General features: G+C 43.9%; 1 protein-coding gene across 2 annotated transcripts in view; it reads left to right on the top strand.

Annotated features, from left to right (window-relative positions):
• LOC308080392 (peripheral plasma membrane protein CASK-like) overlaps positions 1-20,252 on the top strand; it is a 94,949-nt gene that overhangs the window by 47,595 nt on the left and 27,102 nt on the right. For both annotated transcript variants that reach the window (XM_080422235.1, XM_080422234.1), the window contains exons 6-16: positions 1,851-1,953; positions 2,584-2,762; positions 3,362-3,484; positions 4,328-4,411; positions 4,870-4,969; positions 13,528-13,649; positions 15,053-15,130; positions 15,583-15,663; positions 16,489-16,677; positions 18,715-18,793; positions 19,807-19,892. In XM_080422235.1, coding sequence (XP_080278361.1) covers positions 1,851-1,953; positions 2,584-2,762; positions 3,362-3,484; positions 4,328-4,411; positions 4,870-4,969; positions 13,528-13,649; positions 15,053-15,130; positions 15,583-15,663; positions 16,489-16,677; positions 18,715-18,793; positions 19,807-19,892 — 1,224 coding nt within the window. The remainder of the gene's footprint in view (positions 1-1,850; positions 1,954-2,583; positions 2,763-3,361; positions 3,485-4,327; positions 4,412-4,869; positions 4,970-13,527; positions 13,650-15,052; positions 15,131-15,582; positions 15,664-16,488; positions 16,678-18,714; positions 18,794-19,806; positions 19,893-20,252) is intronic.

The following is a 20,252-nucleotide window of genomic DNA, read 5'->3' as shown; positions in this document are numbered from 1 at the left end:
AAAAAAAGGAACACATTGGAAGGATCAAATTGAGTTCAAAACCCAAGTTCCCACAGCTAACTGGAAGTACAATGAAGTGTCATGCTTTCTTGCAGCTGCTTTTTGTTGATGAGTTAGAGTGAAACTTGTGGTTGTTGGTGATAAGTTGTGTGTGGTTAGCGGTAGATTTGACCTAGATGTCAACCTCCCTGCTTTGGCATGTAGATCACAGTTCCATATATAGAATCAGAATCATCTTGATAGTCACATCACAGGCAGTGGTGGAAAAAGTGCTCAAATGTTTTACTTAAGTAAAAGTATCAATACTGCAATGTAGAAGTACTCCATTACAAGTAAAAGTATTGGTACCAAAATGTACTTAAAGGTTTAATGACATTCACTTTTACACCACATTCAAAGTCTTTGTCCTGGTCCTTCAAAAGTGTACAAAAAGTTTTAAGTGAAAATTCCATTCCAGTGATCCATGGCAGGTGTTTTTCTCTCACATTTCTAAAGCCTTTTCAACTGCAATGAAAAAAGAAATCTTTGCCTGCGGGTGTCGCTGGTGAGGGATTTTGCCTGTCAATCATCGCCTCTGCTCCGCCCCCCCCAAAGGAAAGGATAGGGGAGGGGAGGGGCGAGGAGGAGAGTGGGCGGGATTAATCGACTGTGACCTCACTGTCGAAGGGCCAAGCTCAGATTACTTTTCAGCCTAATTATTCACAAAACCCCAGACCACAGAAAATCCACTGAATGTTCTAAATTCAGGTTTTTTGGGTGTAATTGAGGTCATAAAATAAAATAAAACAAAGAAAAAAAGTGAAAATGAATGTCATGATACCTTTAAAGTACCAAAAGTAAAAGTACTAAAATGTTTGAAAATAGCAGATCTACTGTATAAGCTCACAATGCGTTGCGATGTGACGCATTGTGAGCTTGTAGATCGGCTATTTTCAAATAGCCTAGGTATAAAATAGGGCTAAAGTGGTTAATGTATGTTTTATAATGTAATAAATATCTGCAAAGTAGCTAGCAGATAAAGTATTCAAATAATTGTTGTGGAGTAGAAGTAAAAGTATAGACAATTGGAAATACTCCAGTAAAGTAAAAGTACCTCAAAATTGTACTTTTGTAAATATACTTAGTTACTTTACACCACTGACATAAGGTAGCCTTGTTCTCAGCCAACATGCTTGATTCTGATTCTGACACATTTGATGTCATTGTATTTTATTGTGTTCTTCTCTCTCTGCTCTTATACCTGTACCTGCCCTGTGTGTCATACTGCTACAACACCTGCATTTCCCTCTGGGGAGCAATAAAATGCTTATCTTATCCGTGATAACAAGAGGAATTAATTGTAGCCGCGGCCAAACCCCCTGCCGTTTTATGTTGTACCACAGCGGTTCCCAACCTGGGGGCCGAGAGGGTATTGCAATTGGGCCTCCAATATTTGAATGCTATTTTAAAAGCTTGGAGAAAAAGAAATGAGATTCATAGTGATACAGATAAAGAGGAACTTAAGGTGTACTACGTTAGTTCCATTGATCCAAGCCGGAAAACACAATCATTCACAATAAACATGCTCTAGAATGCATGATGATTTGGTCGTTCAGCGGCCATAGCTGAATGGTTAGAGAGCCTGCCTGGGGAGCCGGACGTCCCGGTTGTCCCAGGTTTGATTCTAGGCCAGGACAGCAATGTATCGAAGTCTCCCTGAGCAAGACACTTGAATTCTAATTGTTCCTCCTCTGCGATCAGCTGGGTGAACCAGAAAAAAAAAATTTCCCCCACGGGAACAAGTAGGTCTAATTATTATGATCAATAATAATAAATACATGATGGGTGGTTTTATTTTTTTGTCTCCACAGCCTCACTGTGTGCTGCTGGCCTCCAAGGAGAACTCGGCCCCGGTCAAACTGGGAGGTTTCGGAGTGGCCATCCAACTGGGAGAGTCTGGACTGGTGGCTGGAGGTAAACACTGTGGACGTTTACGCCTCATTTACACGTCGTCGTGCACGGCCGGAAACAGCCGATCCACAAGCTCACAACGTGTCGCAGAGCAGCGACACACCGTGAGCATGTAGATCGGCTAATTGAGTATATTGAGCCCTTAACAGTTAATGTCATTTTAAGTTCAACCGTTTTCTTACATTTGATGAACTTATGAAATATGATTTAAACATCTTGATATATTAAAAAAGGCACAAGATATCCACGTTTATTCTTTATTTTTTTATAAAACACATTTAAAGGGCAAGACCACTTTGGTAGAGGTTTGGGTTGTGTAGTTACCTTGCCATGATGTAACGCCAAAGGTGGACAAGAAGTCAAAAATAATTGCTCCATTGATTAGAAATTGATCATTCAAAATATGCTCCTCATTGACTTACATTGTACACTGAAACAGCTTTAAAAGTCGCTCTTTTAGCACATAAACGAACGCAAACAAAGTTGATTCAGACAATATACAACATCACCAAACCCGGTACAGTTGTTTTTTTTAACTAAAACTAAATCAAAATTTGCTGTAAAAAAATCAACAGATTGTTTTCATGACTGATTAAATGGATCAGTTCTCACTAACCGTGTTTTTACCGCCAGGTCGGGTGGGCACCCCTCACTTCATGGCCCCCGAGGTGGTGAAGAGGGAGCCGTACGGCAAGCCGGTGGACGTGTGGGGCTGTGGGGTCATCCTGTTCATCCTGCTGTCTGGATGCCTGCCCTTCTACGGCACCAAGGAGAGGCTCTTTGAAGCCATCATCAAAGGGAAATACAAGGTAGTAGTTGATTTTCCAAAATGGCCTTCCATAGCCACTTAAAGGGATAGTTCACATAGTTCCTATCAATTAGCCACCCCATGGAGACTTGAATTCATGGATTTTTTTTGTTTGTTTTTGTCGCATTCCTACACGAATGATTTGATGACCAGCGGACCGGTAGGCAGCGGTTCCGGTAGGAGACACAAAGGAGACTCTTTGTGTCTCCTACAGGAACCGCTGCCGGTCATCAAATTATTGGCTTAGGAATGCGACAAAGAAGCAAAGATTTGAGTTACAAATGTTTGCTTTAAAAAAACAACAACATTATATATTCAAAGATTTGCACAAATCTTCACGATTGTTCAAAAATAGCAGATCTACAAGCTCATAACGCGGTGCTGTGCAATGAGCTTGTATATCTGCTATTTTTGAATAGCCAAATAAATCTAAAAATGACACACATATGCGTTCCCGGTCTTAATGGGTTAACGACCGCGGAGAGACAGACCACCGTCGCAGCTCCGCGTCCACCGTTCCCTACACCCATCTGAGAGCGTGGTGCGTTTTTCCCTTCTGTGCCTGCGTGTTGCGTGTGTGTGTGTGCGCGCGTGTGTGTCAAGATGAACCCGCGCCAGTGGAGTCACATCTCAGAGAGTGCTAAGGACCTGGTGCGACGCATGCTGATGTTGGACCCCGCCGAGAGGATCACCGTCTACGAGGCCCTCAACCACCCCTGGCTCAAGGTATGTTACACACACATCCACACACACACACACACACACACACACACACACACACACACACACACACACACACACACACACACACACGTTTGTATTACTATACTTGTTGAGGACGTCAACCTTTTTTTTGGTCATTTTTAACCGTAAGCCTATAACCGAAAAACAGCCGATCTACAAGCCCACAACACGTTGCGCTGCAATTCTTTGGTGCACGACACTGGCGTGCACCTAAGTATGAATCATGATTAACTTTACAATTTACAATTTAGGCATTTAGCAGACACTCTTAATCCAGAGCGATGTACAGTAATCAAGGTAAACACGAGGTAATACATCAAATGCATAGAAACTTTTCTATGTATTTTTTTTGAATAGCCAATAATTATTTTACCTCTTTTTCTCCCCAATTCAGTCGTTATGCCAATTAATTCGTCCCCACACACATATCTGTGTTGTCACTGCTGTCATATCCTACTGACTCATCTGTCAGTGAGGAGCCCCCAACGGGAGGACGTAGAGCCTTCTTCCTACTCCTCCCGCCCAACATTCCCCGCTGACAGGTGCCGCCCCAGCCCGCAGGAGTACGTGCAATGACCAATATCACCCTCCCCGCTCGGCTTCTCTCCCCCGAACACGGGCCAATTGTGTTTATGTAGACGCTCGACCCTTAAACCTAACCTCTAAACGTCTAATCCTAACCCCAACCTGAATCTTTTTCTAATTGTAAACCAAAAAATATATAAAATACTGTGTGTGTGTGTGTGTGTGTGTGTGTGTCTGTGTGCGTGTGTGTGCGTGTGCGTGTGCGTGTGTGTGTGCGCGTGTGTGTGTGTGTCTCTCTAGGAGAGGGACAGGTATGCGTATAAGATCCATCTTCTAGAGACGGTGGAGCAGCTCAGAAAGTTCAATGCCAGGAGGAAGTTGAAGGTACGTCACCTGTTTCCTAAATAGTTGAATACAAATGACTTGTTGAAAAAAACTGCCAATCACAAGCTCAAGTGGTTAATCGGACTAATCTATTTAGTTAATTATACTGGGTTTATCTTTTCTTTTTTCACATTAGTTGAATTTCCAGTGTTTAAATGTACTTTTACTCTGTCTTTAAATGTGGTTTAAAAATGTTCTGATTATTGTCTGTGCCAGGCGGTGGGGAGACCCCTGTTACTGAACAACCACTCTATATCAATGATTACTATCACAATATAGAGCTATTTAACACTGTTACTGAACAACCACTCTCAATGATTACTATCACAATATAGAGCTATTTAACACTGTTACTGAACAAACACTCTATAGCAATGATTACTATCACAACATAGAGCTATGAACATATATCATCACTTGCAGCACCTTTAAGTGTGATGTCATTCATGCGTTCCCAGGGTGCAGTGCTGGCTGCTGTCTCCAGCCACAAGTTCAACTCCTACTACGGCGACCCGCCCGAGGAGCTGCCTGACTTCTCTGACGACCCCACCTCCTCAGGTAAGCCCCTCCTCCCTCCTGCCCTTGTGACGAGGCCTGGCTCCGTACTGTTAACAGGTGACACGGCCCGTTTGGATCTTGTCACAAACGTGTCGTCACTGTGGGGTCACAAATGTGTGATTCCGGGGAATTAAAGAAACTGGACCCTCTTTTTAGAAAAACGAACGACTGGTGGATGTAAAAGATTATTGGAATTGGTGCATTATTTCACCCCTCATTTATGTATTTACGTACTTACTTACTTACTTACTTACTTAATTACTAACTTACTTACCTACTCACTTACTTACTTACTTACTTACTTACATACTTACATACTTACTTACTTGATTGGAACCTTTATTTATTCTCGAAAAGAGCATTGAGGTGTACCCTCATTTGCAATGCTGTCGAGATTACACACACACAAATCAACAATTAAGACATAATACAGATATAAAACACAGAAACAACAAAATAAGACAAGTTAAAAACAGTTACATAGTGAGGTGGGGAGAACAGGTTATTAAATTGTTCATAGGATATTGGGGCATTATTCTTTAGTGCAAGTTGTAGATTGTTCCATGAAATTGGAGCATCACAGCAGAAAGCATTTTTTCCCCAGCTTTTCCCCAGTTCAGACTAAACAAGTGGAAAAAACATACTTACTTATTTAATCATTTATGTCAGCAACCAAAAGGGCCAGTCCCAATAACTTTAAACACTTAAACCATAGCATTCCTATTTGGGGGTGAATAACCGGCGTAAATAGCCGATCCACAACGCGTCACAACGCGATGCGAGCTTGTAGATCAGCTATTTTGGGGAAGATATTTAGTGTACAGTAGAGGGTAGCATGGGTCCAATTTTTTTAATATAAATAATTGGACTGGTCCGAATGTACCCAAGGAAAATGAGAAATTACTGGACCCTGATCCGAAACGGATTAGTCGATTATTGGACCCGGCCCGAAGCGGGACAGAGGAAAACTGGTCCCGGTCCAAAACGGACCCCAGGATAATTCGTATAATGATGATTTTTATCAGGCCCGATTCGACCGGGTCTCTCTAGATCCATACTGGACCTGATGCTCATTTCTGCTCATTTCACCGTGGATGTGGCCATGACCGCCCCCCAGCGGAGCCTCCTGAGTGGAGGTCTCAGTCACAGGTGACGTTCCAACTTGCAACTGTCTTTTGTTTTGAGTCTCACCTCCTAAAAGACAGACAGCCTCCATGGTGTGCAGTGTGCTTTGAGATTAACTACGTTTCAATCGACTGTTAATGTCAAACGTGGCTCATTCATTATGTGAGAATAGACAATATGGATTTTGAAGCGTAATTACTAATTTTAAAACCAAAGGTTAAAGAGTTTAATATAATAATAGTAATATAAAACCGACACTTGACCCCTCTGAAGTCAAGAACTACAGACCGGTTTCCCTTCTATCCTTCCTATCTAAAACTCTCGAACGTGCTGTTTTCAAACAACTGTCCTCGTACCTCCACCAGAACAACCTCCTGGACTCCAACCAGTCTGGGTTCAAAGTGGGTCACTCGACAGAGACTGCCCTCCTGGCAGTGATGGAGTCGCTCCATGCCGCTAGAGCGAACTCTCTCTCCTCCGTCCTGATACTCCTGGACCTGTCTGCAGTGTTCGACACAGTGAACCATCAGATCCTCCTCTCCACCCTCGAGGGGATGGGTGTCTCAGGCTCTGCACTCTCCCTGTTTGCATCCTACCTGACAGGTCGCTCCTACCAGGTGATGCTGAGAGGGTCTGTGTCAGAACCACACAGGCTCACTAGTGGGGTTCCCCAAGGCTCGGTTCTGGGTCCTCTTCTTTTCTCTCTCTACACTACATCTCTTGGTGCTGTCATCCACTCCCATGGCTTTTCCTACCACTGCTATGCCGATGACACCCAGCTGATCCTCTCATTCCCCCCCTCTGACACACAAGTGGAGGCACGCATTGCTGCTTGTCTGGCTGACATCTCGGAGTGGATGTCGACGAACCACCTGAAGCTCAACCTGGACAAGAACGAGCTGATGTTCCTCCCGGGGAAGGGCTGTCCGCACCGAGACATGGCCATCACCATTGATAATGCTGTGGTGACGTCAACTCGGAGTGCGAAGAATCTGGGTGTGACCTTGGACGATCAACTGTCGTTCTCGGCAAACATTGCATCAGTGACACGGTCCTGCAGATTCCTCCTCTACAACATCAGGAGGATTCGCCCCTTCCTCACGGAGAAGGCAGCCCAGGTGCTCATCCAGGCTCTTGTCATCTCCCGCCTGGACTACTGCAACTCCCTCCTTGCTGGTGCTCCCTGCCATCAGACCTCTGGAGCTTGTTCAGAAAGCTGCGGCTCGTCTGGTGTTCAACCGCCCCAAGTTCTCCCACACAACTATCCTTCTCCGTTCTCTACACTGGCTCCCCGTAGCAGCTCGCATTCAGTTTAAAACCCTGGTGCTAGCCTATAGGGCAGTGAAAGGAACAGCTCCTTCTTACCTCCGGGCTATGGTCGATGCTTACACCCCTGCCCGACCACTTCGGTCTGCCACCTCGGGGCGACTGATTGCCTCGTCACTCAAGGGTCCTTCTGGTCGATCGACACGGTCACAACTTTTTCCTGTTCTGGCCCCACAGTGGTGGAATGAACTTCCCACTGATGTCAGGACAGCAGAGTCACTGCCCATCTTTCGCCGCAGGCTGAAAACCCACCTCTTCAGGAAACACTACCCTTCCTCTTTGCCTGGCCTACTTGTTGTTAACTAGTTGTACAAACTCTTGTTTTATTGTTGTATTGTTTTATTGGATCTTGTGTAGTCGATACACTTATTTGTTTTAGCTCGTGCTCATTTGATTTTGCTATTTTGTCTCATCTGTTTAAGAAAGTAGGTAGCTGATATATTGCACTTTTACCTTAGCGCTAGGTATACTCTTGGTTGCTTGTTTTTGCAGGAAATGCACTTAAGACTTCTGGTGATTTCGTTCCCTACCTATGTTGAATGCACTTATTGTATGTCGCTTTGGATAAAAGCGTCTGCTAAATGACTGTAATGTAATGACTGTAATGTAATGTAATACTTATACTAATACTACTACTACTACTACTACTACTACTACTACTACTACTACTACTACTACTACTAATAATAATAATCCATTTCGGATGGACCGACCCAGACCCATGGCAATTGAATCCGATCCGACCCGTGCCCGAGGGACATGTCAACATTTTGGACCCCGGCTCTGTTCTCGGTTCGGGGCTCAGGTCTTTGGTTTCGGGCAGACCCGTGCTACTCTCTAGTTTGGTGGTTCTCAACCTGTGGGTCGCGACCCCCCTCACATGGTCCCCAGATGTGAGTGAAGAGACAATTTAAGGACTTTTAAGAAATTTTTTATTCCTTAAAAAAAGGTGGAAAATTACTGCATCAAACATCATAATCAACAAACTATGCTATCAAAAGTGGTCAAACATTGGCCAAATTGTCAAATAATATAAGAAAGAGGCCATTTCTTTTTTAAATAGCCGATCTACAATCTCAAAACGCCTCGCATTGCGAGGCGTTTTGTGAGCTTGTAGATCGGCTATTTTCACAACATTTATCTGGGGAACCGAGTCAAACTAAATGTAATGCCTCAACTCCTACATTCAAGTGCTTGTCAGGGTAAGGGGTCCCCAGTTCAAATATGAATATCTTGGGGGGTCACGGTCTGAAAAGGTTGAGAACCATTGCTCTAGTGTACAGACAAAAAATATATAAAAAATAGGTGGCCCAGTATAGATTCTTGGGGGACTCCACTCAACTAAGTACAGTATATAAGGGGGGGGGCAGTCTGTCAATTTAGACTACAGTTTTGTTTTAAAGACTGCAAACACAACCATGAGGAAGTGTGGCGTTCGGCCACACGAGCGGTCTGTTTATAGACGCCACTGATTGGCTAAAACGGGACGCTGAAATTGCCCAATAGGATCACTTCCCCTGTCTCCAACCACAGACTTTCACTTCCCAATGCCACAAACCACACTGGCTGCATATCGTCGCTGTCGTGCAGAAACCTTGTATCTTCAGGTTTCAAATGTGTAAATATTTTTTGTTCGTAAATGAATGCCCAACTTCAAGAGTGTTACACAAAAGTAGTGAAAATAGCAGATCTACAAGCACACAACGCCTCGCGATGTGAGCCGTTGTGAGCTTGTATCACTATTTTTAAAAAAAATGATAATAAAGAAGGAACGGTTTTGGACATACAAGGTTTCAACCCGACAGCAACAATATATATTTTTTGCAAATAAAGGCTTCAACGTACAAGCCTGTTACGCTTTTTTTTTTTTATAGCTGATCTACAGGCTCACAACACGCATCATGATGTGTTGTGAGCTTGCAGATCTGCTATTTGAGATATTTTTGAGAAACATTTTTAAAGTGAAAAGTGGTGTTTCTGTGGGGTTTTAATAGTGTGGGTTTTTTATAAATGTTGAACCAATGACAAGTATTAGCAGTATGAGCTTGTGACTAAATAATAACTTATTGGATCCATTCGAACACTGTTTTTCTTTTCCTTTTCTGAAAAGTGACAGTTTGGGACAGATGAGGTTTCCACAATATCCAAACAGAAGGCAGGGTGATTTATTACATATATTACGATATGAATTATAATCGGCTTTACACAGTCACTTCCTTTACCACGTCCGCTAGTACGTCTGCTTTGTCCCTTCTGGTCAATCTGTAACATAAATGGAGAAAGTGCTGTGTCAATACTTTCTGTTTTGAGCTTAAATACAAATATAAAGGCCTCTACTACAGACCTGTGGCGGGGTCAATGACCTGTAAGTGGGCCATGTTTACAAGTCGCTAGACACTTCCTCCACACAACAAGTTCAATCACCTCAAAGTGACAATCCAGGACATAATTTGTATGAATAAAAATGCATGTGTATGGCAGATACACAATATCACTAGTACATCTGTATGGTAGAGTATGGTAATACAATATATCAAAATTAGCATGCAGGTTTCTGTCCTCTGAGACACAGAGTGAGTAGACAGAAATGGTGCCATCTGAAAATGAGCATCAGTGAGGACCAATTGTATGAAGATATGGCTGAAAAAGAGTGAAGTGCTCCTTTAAGATATGGCATTGTACTATATACATGCTTCTCTTCATAGCCAGATATAGATATGGCTGCTTTTGCTTGTTTTATCATTATTTCCCCCTCTCTAGCACTTGTTGTCCATCTCTCTCTCTCTCTCTCTCTCTCTCTCTCTCTCTCTCTCTCTCTCTCTCTCTCTCTCTCTCTCTCTCTCTCTCTCACTCACTCACTCACTCACTCACTCACTCACTCACTCACTCACTCACTCACTCTCTGTCTGTCTGTATTTTTTGACGGCTCCTGTGTTCCTCTTATGTCGCTTGTATTTTCTTAAAGCCCCTTCCTCTAATTTCAGTCTCTCTCTCTCTCTCTCTCTCTCTCTCTCTCTCTCTCTCTCTCTCTCTCTCTCTCGCTCTCTCTCTGTCTCTTCCTGTGCTTGCGTTTCCTCCTCCTGCCACTGTGCAATATTACATAAGAAAGAGGCAAACATTGTGAAAAGATCTGAGCGTTGTGAGGCGTTGTGAGCTTGTAATTCGGCTATTTTCACAATATTTATCTTTGGAACCGAGTCAAACAAAATGTAATGCCCACAATTCCAAGTGCTTGTCAGGGTGGGGGGGTCCCCAGTTCAAATATGATGGTGGTCACGCCTGAAAAGGATCAGGAGAATCTATGCTTTGACTCGAGTACTGGGGTTGAGTATACTTTTAACGACCACTGGATGGCGCTGAAGTGCAGTTTGTTGCTGACATGTTTATATATCTCACATTGATACATACTGTACTGCTGTCTTCTCTGACTCCGCTGCACAGGGCCGCAGGAAGGGTGGTGCGAGCGGTGCGGCCGCACCAGGCCCCGCACTTGGGGAAAAAATAATAATAATAATAATAATATGAACAGAATCACATTTATTAAGAGTTATAAAAATAAATAACCGCAAATAACCACCAAAAACTCGGAAATATCCGCCCAAAATATCCTGGCGCGCGAGGATGGGGGCGCGCACGCGGCGCGCGCACGCGGCGCGCGCACGCGACTTCGCACCGGGCCCCGCATTTCTCCCAGACGGGCGCTGCATGCTTGGGTCGATGCAGCAGGTGTGTGTGTGTGTGTGTGTGTGTGTGTGTGTGTGTGTGTGTGTGTGTGTGTGTGTGTGTGTGTGTGTGTGTGTGTGTGTGTGTGTGTGTGTGTGTGTGTGTGTGTGTGTGTGTGTGTGTATTACTATACTTGTGAGGACCAAATGTATGTAGAATTTAAGTTGAGTTAGGTGTACAATAACAAAAAGATTCAGGTTGGGGTTAGGATTAGCATAGGAAGACATTTAGAGGTTAGGTTTAGGGGTTAGGGTTAGAGTAAAACATGATTTATACATAGTTGTGTCATGCGCCGGAAAAAAATCGATCTACAAGCTCACAACGTGTCGCAGTGCAACACGTTGTGAGCTTATAAATCTGCTATTTTTGATTTCTTACAGTTAAGAATGCCAAAAAAATAAGAAAGGCATTCATAAGACTGTCATTCTAAAATGATAATGTCCTCACAAGTATAGTAATACAAACGTGTGTGTGCGTGTGTGCGTGCGTGCGAGTGTATGCATACACTTGCGGCTCTGTGTTCTCTGTCGTGATTGACTTGAGTTGTTTGTGAGTGGTGTTTTCAATATTTGGGTATTTTTTGTTTTGTTTTTGTTTGTTTTTCATCGTTTGCCTGCCTGTGGGAAGTGTGGTTTAGTGCAGTTCAATGAATGTTTGACTGTTTGTATTTTTTTGCCTGAAGATTAAAGAATGTGCAGGGACTGTGCGTGCGTGCGTGTGTGCGTGCGTGCGTGCGTGCGTGCGTGCGTGTGTGTGTGTGCGTGGTAGAGATGCGCGGATAGGGTTTATCGTCACCCGAATCCGCATATACATTTACATTATCCACCCGCCATCCAACCGCGGTTAATTATACCATCCTATTTCTAGATCCGCACCAACCGCAATCAAATCAAAGTATTATTATTTTCCTGACGTTAGTTTTCAACAATGTTACTCACCACTGTCTGTCGCGATGTAGTGACTGTATATGTCACAGGAAGATCGAAGAACCAGGACGATTGAAGACAGAGCGCTCGTTTTTAGGCACGGGGCTTCGGGGCGAGGCGGGGCTTTGATGCGACGCGGACCTGTCTGTTGTTGTTCCCCCCCACGTAGCAACCAGGAAGCTACGCTAGGCGAACGCTGAACACGCGTTCACACGCATGTGATAATAGTTATTGTCCATGACGGAGGCGCGCCGACTCAGCAGAGCTTGAGGCCGAGGAGGCTGCGCCCTCGCGCCTCCAGGCGCGAGTGCCCGCGCTGACCGGCCGATGCTCTGATGAGTCGAATCAGCGCCGTCCGAGTTGTGAACCGATAGGGACAGAATAGTTCTTTTCATGGATCACTGTGTGTGTGTGTGTGTGTGTGTGTGTGTGTGTGTGTGTGTGTGTGTGTGTGTGTGTGTGTGTGTGTGTGTGTCAGGGAGAAACTAAAACAAAAGCCAGAACGCAATAAAAGTATCTTAACAGTCATGCTTTCAATAAACCAAATTGAAGAAAAAATCCTGGCTTGCGCGTGCGTGTGCGTGTGTGTGTGTGTGTGTGCACTTTAGTTGGGACGCCTGGCTCGTGGCTCCCTCTAGTGTTGTTTCTAAATTGAACGCATGAGCGCGTGCGCTTGTGCATGCGCGTGTGTGCGTGTGTGGTTGCGGCCATACATGTGTGTGCACTTTAGTTGGAAAGCCTGGCTCGTGGCTCCTTCTAGTGCTTTTTCTACAGAATTGCTGGTTGGGTGGTAAAAACGAGCGCGCTTTCTTCAATCGTCCTGGTTCTTCAATCTCCCTGTAACATATACAATCCATATCTATGGTAACAACAAGACGGAGCTTGAAGCTTCATTTATTTTACTTTCGCTTTCAACTTGCTTTGTTGCCATGTCTGCGTTTTATAAGCAACTTTTGGGGTAATTTGGCGTTTGTTTTGGGCTTGTTTTCATAGACCTTGCTGCTTATTTCTCTCGCAAAATATGGCAACACTGGCTGGAGCCGGTACAAAGACCCCTTGCCGCTAACGTGCAGTAGGCGGCTAATTTGTGCCTGATGGCGTAATATTAAAATACTACAAACGCACGCACGGCGAGATTACGTGCTTTTTAAAAGCTATAATAGCCCAATAGATTGATATCATTAATGTAATTCCCACATTTTTTCATTTTTATATTTGATTGACCCAAATCCACCCAAACTGCGGTTAACTGCGGCAACCGCGGCTAAAACCGCGATCCGCGCATCTCTAGTGCGTGGCGTTCTTGTATCTTGTTCTATCTGTGTGTATGCTTTATTTGGTGTGTATGTAGGTATAACCAGAGTGTGTGTGTGTGTGTGTGTGTGTGTGTGTGTGTGTGTGTGTGTGTGTGTGCTTGTGCGTGTGTGCGTGTGTGCGTGTGTGCGTGTGTGTGTGTAGGGGCAGTGTCTCAGGTGCTGGACAGCCTGGAGGAGATCCACGCGTTGACAGACTGCAGTGAGAAGGACATGGACTTCCTGCACAGTGTGTTCCAGGACCAACACCTACACACCCTGCTGGACGTGAGTACACACCTAATACACACCTAGTACACACCTAATACACACCTAGTGCTAACATTATACCATACATGGGCAACTGGCGGTCCGGGGGCCACATCCGGCCGCCACCTTCACTTAATACGGCCCGCAGGTTAATATCGGAATACTGATATATTATTGATTACAGCTGTTACAATTCCAAACATGTAAATTACCCGCTTTAATTACTTCAGTCTATATTAGTAGCTTAATGACTAGTATAAAAATTCTATTGTCTTTTTATGTCCAATGTATTTGTATTTAAGTTCATAAAGTTAACATAAGTATAACTAAATGCATTTGAAATTAAATGAAAATGTTGCTTTTCAGGATTCCAATTCAAAAATAGCAAAAATAGCAGATCTACAAGCTCAAAATGCGTCACACTTTTTCGCACGTTTTGAGCTTGTAGAATTTTTGCTACTTTTGTAAAAAATATACTTTTATAAGTTCACGGGTACGGGGACGGGCGGTTCTGAACTAAACGTGGGTGGGTAACATTTTATTGTGAAAATCAGAGAGCACTGTTTCCGCCCAAACAACGTCACTTGTGTAACTTAACACAGCACAACAGCATGGAGCACGCCGGTCAGTTATCTTAACTCTCAAAAACACATTGAACATCCTGTTACACCTTCAAATTAAAACCATCTGACAATGTAAACAACGACACATGCTTACTGCGTAATGTGCGCGTTCGTGCGTGTGGCTAAAGCTCGCTCCTCCGTCTTCAATTGATTTCTGAATGAACCTGACCACTGAATGTAGCGCTATTGTTGAAGGCTGCTATCTTTTTCTACACATTTCAACACACTTTTAAATTGACTGACTGTCTGTAGGCATTTACATTTTATTCTGCATGTAATCACGGGTAAACGGGCGGACAAAGGGTCTATTATTTGACGGGCGGGGCTGTTCTGGTTCGTATTTTATAATTGGACCCGTGCAGGACTCTGCCGGGTAGCACAACAGAGCACAGCGTCGGGACCCCCGCGCCAGCGAATGCTTCGCGGATCCCCGGTCCGGACCCCCCACGAACATGTGAAGCTGCCCTGTGTGCGTGTGTGTGTGTGTGTGTGTGTGCGTGTGCTTGTGTGTGTTGTAACTGTCACCTGGCAGACATCGAATCAGAGGAACACACACATAACTAAGAGTCTGCAAATATTTTCATCTATTGTGCGGCCTATGTTGTTGCATCGCATTTGTCATTAAATATGTAGCCATGTGCATGACCACAATAATTGTAATAATACTATATTTAGCCTATATTGTAGCCTACATATGTGAGGGCCAGGCTACTGGCCACGCAGCGGCCCGAACCTCTAGTTTGTTTACAGTTGCAGATGTATAACGTAGTGTATTTTATTGTTTGTTTATGGTTGCAGCTCTATGATAAGATCAACACACGTTCGTCACCACAGATCAGAAACCCTCCGAGTGATGGAGTGCAGAGAGCCAAAGAGGTGACACATGATGCTCTCAATACATGCAAATACACCATGTTTAGTCATACAGGGTTTATACATACACCATCTGTAATCATAGGGTGCACAATTGATCATAATGACTAAATGTACTGACGATTTTGTCAAAAAAATAAAGACTAAATGTTAGATCCAGTAGAACTAAAACAGGTCTTATGCTTCCGAAAATAGCCGATCTACAAGCTCACAACGCGCCACAGACACGTTGTGAGCTTGTAGATCGGCTAATTTAGTCACACAGCTAAGTATAAATCAGGCATTATGACGCCATCACGGCCTGCCAACAAACTTTAGTCGACTAAATCAACTTCGGATTTAGTCGACTAAAATCGTATGATATTTAGTCAACTAAAAGACTAGGACTAAAACTTAATGAAAATGTTTGACATTGACACTACCTTGTTCTACGTCTTCACGTTGCTTCTGTGTAGGTACTGGAGACCATCTCATGTTACCCTGAAAACATGGAAGCCAAGGAACTGCGAAGGATCCTCACACAGCCACACTTCATGGTGGGTTACGCTCACGCACGCACACGACGCGCACACGCACATGCACACGGACACGGACATGCACATGCACGCGCATAAGCACGCACACATGACTATTTGTGAGTACATCTACATTTTAAGACCATTTTTTAAAACCTTAACGGTGTCTGGGGGGTGGGGGAGGGTCTCCTCTCCTCTATCCACCAGAACAAAAATGTTGTAACCGCAATCGGCCATTTTGTTCCTACCGGCCGTTGAATAAGGCTTGTTTTCACCAACAAAAAAAAAAAATCCGAGCACATGCGTTTTCCTACAACTTTTCACATAGGAGTGGACGGGAGTGTCATTTTTTTGGGATGGTGTTACATCCGTCCATTCCGTCCGTTTTGAAAGGACGTTTTAAAATGTCCTTGGCAGGCAGTGGTGGAAAGTAACTAAGTACAGTTACTTTAAGTACAATTTTGAGGTATTTGTACTTTACTTAAGTATCTTGAATTTCCAGTACTTTTGCTTTTACTCCACTACATCTCAGAGGCAAATATTGTACTTTTACTCCACTACAATTATTTGAAAACTTTAGTTACTAGTTACTTTTCAGATATAAATAATGATATTATGAAACATACATTAACCACTTTACCTATTTCATACAGAGGCTATTTGAAAATAGCCGATCTACAAGCTCACAACGCGTCGCGATGCGACGCGTTGTGAGCCTGTAGATCTGCTATTTTCAAACATGTTTTTACTTTTGGTACTTGCGAGTACTTTTTCCACCACTGGTACTTAGTTACTTTACGCCACTGGTCTTGAATGAATGAGCATCGCTTCTCCTCCTCCACCCAGGCCCTGCTCCAGACCCATGACGTGGTGGCCCACGAGGTGTACAGCGACGAGGCCCTGCGGGTCACCCCCCCGCCCACCTCCCCTTACCTGAACGGAGACTCCCCCGAGAGCACCAGCGGAGACATGGACCTGGAGAACGTCACCCGTGTGCGCCTGGTCCAGTTCCAGAAGAACACAGACGAGCCCATGGTCAGACACACACACACACACACACACACACACACACACACACACACACACACACACACACACACACACACACACACACACACACACACACGCACGCACACGCACACGCACACACACACACTAGGGCATTCACGAATAGTGATTTTTAGCAATCGACTCATTCGACCTAAACATAGTCCAATAGTCATATTCGCGGCACATATCGTATTTTTGTTATCCAATAACAAACGAGCAATTCTCGGCCTCTCGTTGAAGCACTGTGTTGCAAGTCTTGAACACCACAAGCGAGTAAGGGTTAACTAAGGAGGCGGGACAAACCTGAGGGTCAGTGAAATACCAGTGGCTGTTTACAAATGAGACACAACCTGATTGGACTAAGCCACCAGCATGTTTGTGTGCGTTAACTGCGTCATTGGGATTTACAGAAACGCTAAACGTAGGCCAGGCCTGCTACTCACCATAATGAACGGGCCACCTAAAGTACATAGAACGTAGGCTAGTTATTCCACAGTTGGTCTAGCCTATATGGTAATAAAATAAGATACACACCCGCTGGCAAACAAAACATACAGTAGCATATTTACTGTAACATCTAGACTACTCGCTCTCGACAAAGTCCTCCTCATTTATTATGGTCGTAGACTTGTGCTCCCGACTAATGGCATTCAAGAAGATAAGGATTTCCACGTGAGCTGGGTGTAAGCTTGATCGCTGCCTGGTAATCGCGTTCCCAGCGAGTGAAAAGTAAACACCCTTTCACTCGGGGTACTGGTGGCTGGGACAGCCAGGTAGGTTTTGGCCAGCTTGGCCAAACGAGGGAACTCCTTCTCATAGCGCGCCCACCACTTCAGAGGGCTGCTCGTTGTGGGAATGCGGGTGATCTGGAGATATCCCTGTACCTCCTTTGTGCAAGTGTTATTTACACTCTGTGCTTTTTTTGCTGGCATAGTGAGACCCAAACAGCTCCTCATAATCACTTTCGAGTCGCGTTTCTTTCCCCTCTGGCTCCTCCTTGTCCTCTGTCAGGCTGTCCACGGCGGTATCTTCAGGGGCGTCTGTGGAATAAATAAGTCAGAATACCGATTGACACCGAGTGTAAGCTCCACATTTCAGTGAATGAAAGTTTATATATCCAATTTAGCATAATAAATCAAATAAAAATGTATTTCCCTGTAGCTGCAGTCTGATCCGGCTCCGCATCTTGCAGTAGCTGATCAGGTGGCGTTTAACCTGCAGTCTGGTGTTCTCTGGGAGGAAGCGGAGATCTTTGAACCTCGAATCCACTCAATCCAGTATACAGGCGATGATAGGAACCGAGCCCACTAGTGTCCTACTTGAACCTGGTTCTCAGCTGTGTTCGCACAGTGTTCTTAAAGTTGCGGGCTGCTGCTAAATCAGACTCGGGACCATCATCCAGTAGGTTGAGGATAACAGGATAAATAAATGAGAGTCCAACATGCAATTCCCCACACATGATGGTAGTTGCCTTTGCAAGGGGTCAAAGCACAGGCAGTAGCTGCTGGATCAGCTCCCATTGTGATGCTCTCATTTGGAGGTTTCTTCTCACGATGGGTTTGGTGACTTTCTCGTCTTCTGTACGGCTTGGACAGGGATGTGCTGCTTCCGACGCGTGGCACAGTCATTTTGGAGACTTTGAGCAGGGTTTGTCGTTTCTTCAGTACACATGTTGCTACAGCAGAGTGGCGGAAATGACTAACCACTCGCCAAGCTCTTCCAGAATCTCCGCACACAAACTCATCGCTAAGTTCATGCTGCTGGCATTATCGTGTCGAACGCAGAACACCTGCAGGCGCCACTCTTTGATTGTATCCGTCAGCCTCTGGGCTATGTTTACAGCCGTATGCCTCTCTACAATATTTGCCTCTGAGATGTGGTGGAGTAGAAGTAAAAGTACTGATAATTGGAAATACTCCAGTAAAGTAAAAAAAATACCTCAAAATTGTACTTAAGTAAATATACTTAGTTACTTTACACCACTGCATGTCAGTCATTTGTCCCCTCCATGTCTCCTGACAGGGAATCACCCTGAAAATGAATGACCTCAACCACTGCATCGTGGCCCGAATCATGCATGGTGGAATGATCCATCGACAAGGTACGCACACACACACACACACATACACACACACACACACACGCACACGCACGCACACACGCACGCACGCACACACACAATCAGGTTATACTTACAGTGCATACAGTTACTATAAGTGATTTTTTTTGGTTCATTAAAACAAGTTTTTTGTAAAAACTCACTATCAGCTATTTTTTTATTGGTTTAATTTGTTAATGTATGTTTTGTAATAACACCCTTGCATCACATGTATGGCATATGTCAGTGCCTATACAGTAAAGCAGGTAACTTGTAACTAAAGTTTTCAAATAATTGTACTGGAGTAAAAAGTGCAATATTTGCCTCTGAGATGTAGTGGAGTAGGATAAAAAAAAAAAAAAGAGAAATGGAAATAGTAAAAGTATTGTATGGTTTCATTTATGCACGTTAAAATGTATGTAACCACTTAAACCCCAGCATACGTATCGTGGGGAAAGCTTTTTGCAGAAAATAGGAGATCGACAAGCTCACAACGCGTTGCGCTATTTTCAGCAAAAGCTTTCCACACAATTACAAGGAAACTGAAAATACACCAGTATAGATCCCTGAGGGACTCCGGTCAACCATATATGGTGTTCAGTGGTGGAAAAAGTACTCAAATTCTTTACTCAAGTAAAAGTGCCAATACTGCAATATAGAAATACTCTATTATAGTTTAAGTAAAAGTCCAGAATTCAAATTTACTTGAGTAAAAGTACAAAAGTATTGGCATCAAAATATACTTAAAGTACCAAAAGTAAAAGTACTAAAATGTTTGAAAATAGCAGATAAAGTGGTTAATGTACGTTTTATATAACTAAAGTTTTCAAATAATTGTAGTGGAGTAAAGGTACAATATTGGACTCGTTGTAGTGGAGTAGAAGTAAAAGTACAGAAAATACTCCAGTAAAGTAAAACAATCCTCAAAAGTGTACTTAAGTACAGTGCTTGAGTAAATGTACTTAGTTACTTTACACCACTGATGGTGTTCCCTCTCTCTCTCTCTCTCTCTCCAGGGACGCTGCACGTCGGAGACGAGATCAGGGAAATCAACGGCATCAGCGTAGCCAATCAGACGGTAGAACAGCTCCAGAAGATGCTGGTAGGTCCACCAGTCATGTCTCGTTGTGTTTTCCATCACTTTGTGATTTTAGTTTATGCTTTTTAGTCCAGTACCTGGCCTGTAGACCTGTTCGCAATTTGGTGTTGGGGGAATTTCTCACCTGAACTGAGTCAGTGGGTCCCTAGACATATAAAATCACGGAGGTGCTTGTTCGCCAGAGTGGCACGAATGGCGCAATGGCCAAATCAAAAATGTCCGCCATCGGCTATGATGAAAATCCAACTTTGTTGTTTCTGAATGTATAAACAAATGTAATACCTCCATTTTGACTAATTGGGGTGTGTGGAATTCATTTTTGATATTGTTATGACCATTTTGGGTGATTTTGACCTTGAAAGG

This window comes from Gymnoscopelus braueri (assembly GCF_963280865.1).
Source record: "Gymnoscopelus braueri genome assembly, chromosome: 24".
In the NCBI taxonomy this organism is placed as follows: domain Eukaryota; kingdom Metazoa; phylum Chordata; class Actinopteri; order Myctophiformes; family Myctophidae; genus Gymnoscopelus; species Gymnoscopelus braueri.
Note: the sequence above shows the minus strand (reverse complement) of the source record. Positions and strands in the feature narration are given on the sequence as shown.